Genomic DNA, 4,435 nt, shown 5'->3' on the forward strand with positions numbered 1-4,435 from the left:
AAAAAAAAAAAAAGTCGGACGGGCACATTTTGAATCCTCCATTATGAACAGAAGGATCACCCTAATATGCATATATTTATGCAAAATCATTCTCAATTCTTTATCGCAGTTATATTTATTCATAATTCAAGATTTTACTTTTAATTTGCCATTAAAAGAAAAATAATACTATTGCTAATCTTTCCATGAAAAAAATTTTGATTTTTTAATAAATTTTTCCAATACCCTATAAACAATTTATTTAGAATACATAATTAACAATATATTTCAATACAATACAAAATATGCACCTTTATATACCTTTATTCTTTCTCATGCAATACCATTTTACACAATATCAATGTAGTATATAATTTAACATGGAATGATTTTTATATTTAATATACCAATAATAATTTTTATATTTAATATATCTATAAAAATTGATGCAGAAAAGAACAAACAGAAAACTGCAAGATGCAAAATCCTATACAAAACTGTTTATTTAAACTTAACAATAAAATGAGTACATATGCTCATTTGATTGTATCATTAGAAGTTACACAGCCCAAATCTTGACTTATATAGTATCTTGGCAAGAGACGTCACTGGTATCCTTGTTGATAATTTGCAACAGGACGAGGATAACCGACCTGAGGACCACGAGAATATGGATTTGGTCCTCCGGATGTTGGCGGAGCAACTCCTGGAGTTGGAGACGGTGAACAGCCAGCGGGCGGAAAAGGTTGACCCTGTTGATATCCTTGACTTGTAGCTGGTACTTGGTAAGTTGATCCTCCTGGTCCAAAACTCTGAGAACCTCCAGAAGGAGCATTATAAGGTACAGCTTTACTGAAAAATAAAATGTTTTCAGTAAATAGTATTAATTAATTAATAATTGATATTTGAATATATAAATTAGTTAACTTTTATATAGACATACATTCTGAAGCTGAAATTTAAAATCTCAGCAAAAATTTGTCTATTGTTCCAGGAAACCTTGATAGACTGATTCTTATAGCTTGTTCAGAGAAGTAACAATTCACTTTTATAGCAATTAAATTTTAATTTTTTTTATTCTATTTCCAATGATTATATTTTTCTAGAACAAATATTCAAATTATAATGCATCATGATTGTCCTCCTACATATTAATTTCTAAAATAAATTTGTCAATGCATAAACTTTGACCAAACAATCAATTTTTTTAATTGCTTATTTTTTTAACTAACAGGATGAAACTATTGCAAAAAAATGCTCCTGAAATAATAATTAACAGAATAAATTTTGTTCTGTTAAAATATTTCATTTACAAGTCTTTGTGAAGCCTTTTGAATCTATTGTTACTTTTTTTTTTATTGTGTAGTTAATATTTTCAATATAAAGCTTTTTTGAAAAATTCATTAATTGNTGCCTTACGCCGCCCTTGGTCATAGAAATGATGTAATTTGAATATAAATTATTTATAAATACGTATGTCAAGTTAAATATATTTTGGGTCATAATAAAAATATAAGAATTTACGACCACTGTGCTGGGTGAGACGTTGTTGAAACAAAAAAAGTTATGCATTCCATCACGTACATAAACAGTATCGTAATTCGCCAAGTGCAAATCAGCAAATTCGTAAAATTTTTGTTTATTTTGAACAATCCGGATAATCGAAAATCCAGATAATAGAGGTCCGGATAATCGAGGTTCTACTGTATAATAAAATCGCAGTACAAAATAAAAAAGTACAGAACTGTGGCTCCCATGCATTTTGCAAAACCTACATTTCGGCTCCCACTGAACTCTTGCTTGCCCACCCCTGGTACAGTACAGTATATGAAATATTTGAAGTAATTTACGTTATTGTGAATGATGACTTTCATCAGGTCACAAGTGGATAAAACTGACATTTTCCAAAAACGGGATAGATGAAGCAAGAATAAGACTTAAAATTCGGACTTTATCCATGCCATTTTGGATAGAGAGATTGCATTATTGCTGTCTTCTTGCATGAGCATGCGTTAAGTCATTTATGTTTAGTGATAAATACAAGTGACCAGACAATTTTTTATTTTCATTTCAAAAATTATAAACATTTGTTTTTATATTAGAAAGGTCACTGAATTTAAATATGTATCTTAGAAAATACACAGAAAACAATGACATTTTATAAGCATTATTAATNTACAAGCATGTTCTTGAAAAAAATCATTTGTATTGTTGATGATATTGTTGATTGTTTATTTCATTATAGACAAAGCCATGGATATCTAAAATGATTTGTTTTAAAATGCACCAGTCACAGGTGATCCAATTACTCCAATGCTCATCAAAATGTATAAACTACCAAAAACTAATGCCTCGACCATCATGCAGAGTTTCAATGATGTGGCCAGATGGAATAAAGTATGACCTTGTATGGGAAGTGGCAACAGATCAAGCTTTGTATGATGCAAATTAAATGTTTAAATTGAGAGTATATCATACATAGATTCACAAATTCTGTGTAGGGCATTTGTGTTGAATACAGCAAAGCCAATGACTTTATATTAGAGATGAAAAAAAAATCCCTTTAAAATGTCCATCTCATCTTCAGCTGTATAGAGAAATAATTAATTTAAAGCTTCTTCCTGAATCTATAATTATGTGATAGAAAACTTGGTTAGCTGCAGGTGCTTTCTATTATGAAAACTTTACCAAAATAACTGATTTCATCAACAAATTGGATTCATCTAGCTCAGCAGCTAGTTAGAGTTGTCACATTTTTTCCAAACTGACTCCACAGCCCTGATTCTAAGTAAATAAAATTTTTATTGAATAGCCCAGCAGTAAATGTAAAAACTGGATAGTGTTAACTTGAAAAAAGATCTTATCACTAAATTTTTAATATTTATTTTATCAGTCTTAAATAGTTCATCTCACTTTGTATAAAAAAATTGTTCTAATTTTATGATAAAGTCAATATGAATGATATTAATTCATTTGAATCATTGTTAATTATTGAGTTACAAAAGGACTTAAGCTTTTAGGTAACTATTTTGGAATAAAGAAAAATCTGAACTATAGATAATTAATTTTATTTTCATTTATCATTTTGTTTGCAATGAAAAGAATTAAACGTATAAAGCAGTTAAATTTTAATAAATTAAACTTTACAAAATTTTAAGAACTCCTATTCTGGTATTCCTGCAAAAATTAAGAATGTACTGAAGCAGTTTAAATTTCAGTCAAAAATCTTAAATTTCTTTGTTGTTTTGTCAATATCCAATTTCTAAAGATGAAACAATTAAGAAATTAGAAATACAAGACAACTATACTATTTTATCAATGATATCAGAATTAAATGTCTATTCAAAATTTTGTTTTATATTCTGCATCCCTGTGGCAATAATATCTGATCATGCAAACAAGGTTCAGAAGAAATTTGCAGTATAAAAATATGACAATAGCCACAAAAAATGTAGTAGTGTCTGAACTAAGCCTATAAATATTAATCGGGAAATTCACCAAAATATGAGAAACTTTTGTTTTAAAAATGAAATTCAAATGTTGTATACATGTTTCTGACGTAGTATATAATTTAACATGGAATGATTTTTATATTTAATATACCAATAATAATTTTTATATTTAATATATCTATAAAAATTGATGCAGAAAAGAACAAACAGAAAACTGCAAGATGCAAAATCCTATACAAAACTGTTTATTTAAACTTAACAATAAAATGAGTACATATGCTCATTTGATTGTATCATTAGAAGTTACACAGCCCAAATCTTGACTTATATAGTATCTTGGCAAGAGACGTCACTGGTATCCTTGTTGATAATTTGCAACAGGACGAGGATAACCGACCTGAGGACCACGAGAATATGGATTTGGTCCTCCGGATGTTGGCGGAGCAACTCCTGGAGTTGGAGACGGTGAACAGCCAGCGGGCGGAAAAGGTTGACCCTGTTGATATCCTTGACTTGTAGCTGGTACTTGGTAAGTTGATCCTCCTGGTCCAAAACTCTGAGAACCTCCAGAAGGAGCATTATAAGGTACAGCTTTACTGAAAAATAAAATGTTTTCAGTAAATAGTATTAATTAATTAATAATTGATATTTGAATATATAAATTAGTTAACTTTTATATAGACATACATTCTGAAGCTGAAATTTAAAATCTCAGCAAAAATTTGTCTATTGTTCCAGGAAACCTTGATAGACTGATTCTTATAGCTTGTTCAGAGAAGTAACAATTCACTTTTATAGCAATTAAATTTTAATTTTTTTTATTCTATTTCCAATGATTATATTTTTCTAGAACAAATATTCAAATTATAATGCATCATGATTGTCCTCCTACATATTAATTTCTAAAATAAATTTGTCAATGCATAAACTTTGACCAAACAATCAATTTTTTTAATTGCTTATTTTTTTAACTAACAGGATGAAACTATTGCAAAAAAATGCTC

General features: G+C 28.7%; 1 protein-coding gene across 1 annotated transcript; it reads right to left on the reverse strand.

Annotated features, from left to right (window-relative positions):
- Positions 1 to 287: 287 nt before the first annotated feature.
- LOC111617416 (proline-rich protein HaeIII subfamily 1-like) lies at positions 288 to 4,027 on the reverse strand (the record flags this gene model as incomplete). The annotated part of the gene is made up of 2 exons (XM_023358711.1): positions 288 to 861; positions 3,785 to 4,027. Coding segments are annotated over 2 exons (520 nt in total), but the record flags the coding sequence as incomplete, so codon positions are not given.
- Between the last annotated feature and the right edge of the window lie 408 nt (positions 4,028 to 4,435).

This window comes from Centruroides sculpturatus, unplaced genomic scaffold (genome assembly GCF_000671375.1).
Source record: "Centruroides sculpturatus isolate CEXI.00-Female unplaced genomic scaffold, Cexi_2.0 scaffold5407, whole genome shotgun sequence".
NCBI lineage: Eukaryota > Metazoa > Arthropoda > Arachnida > Scorpiones > Buthidae > Centruroides > Centruroides sculpturatus.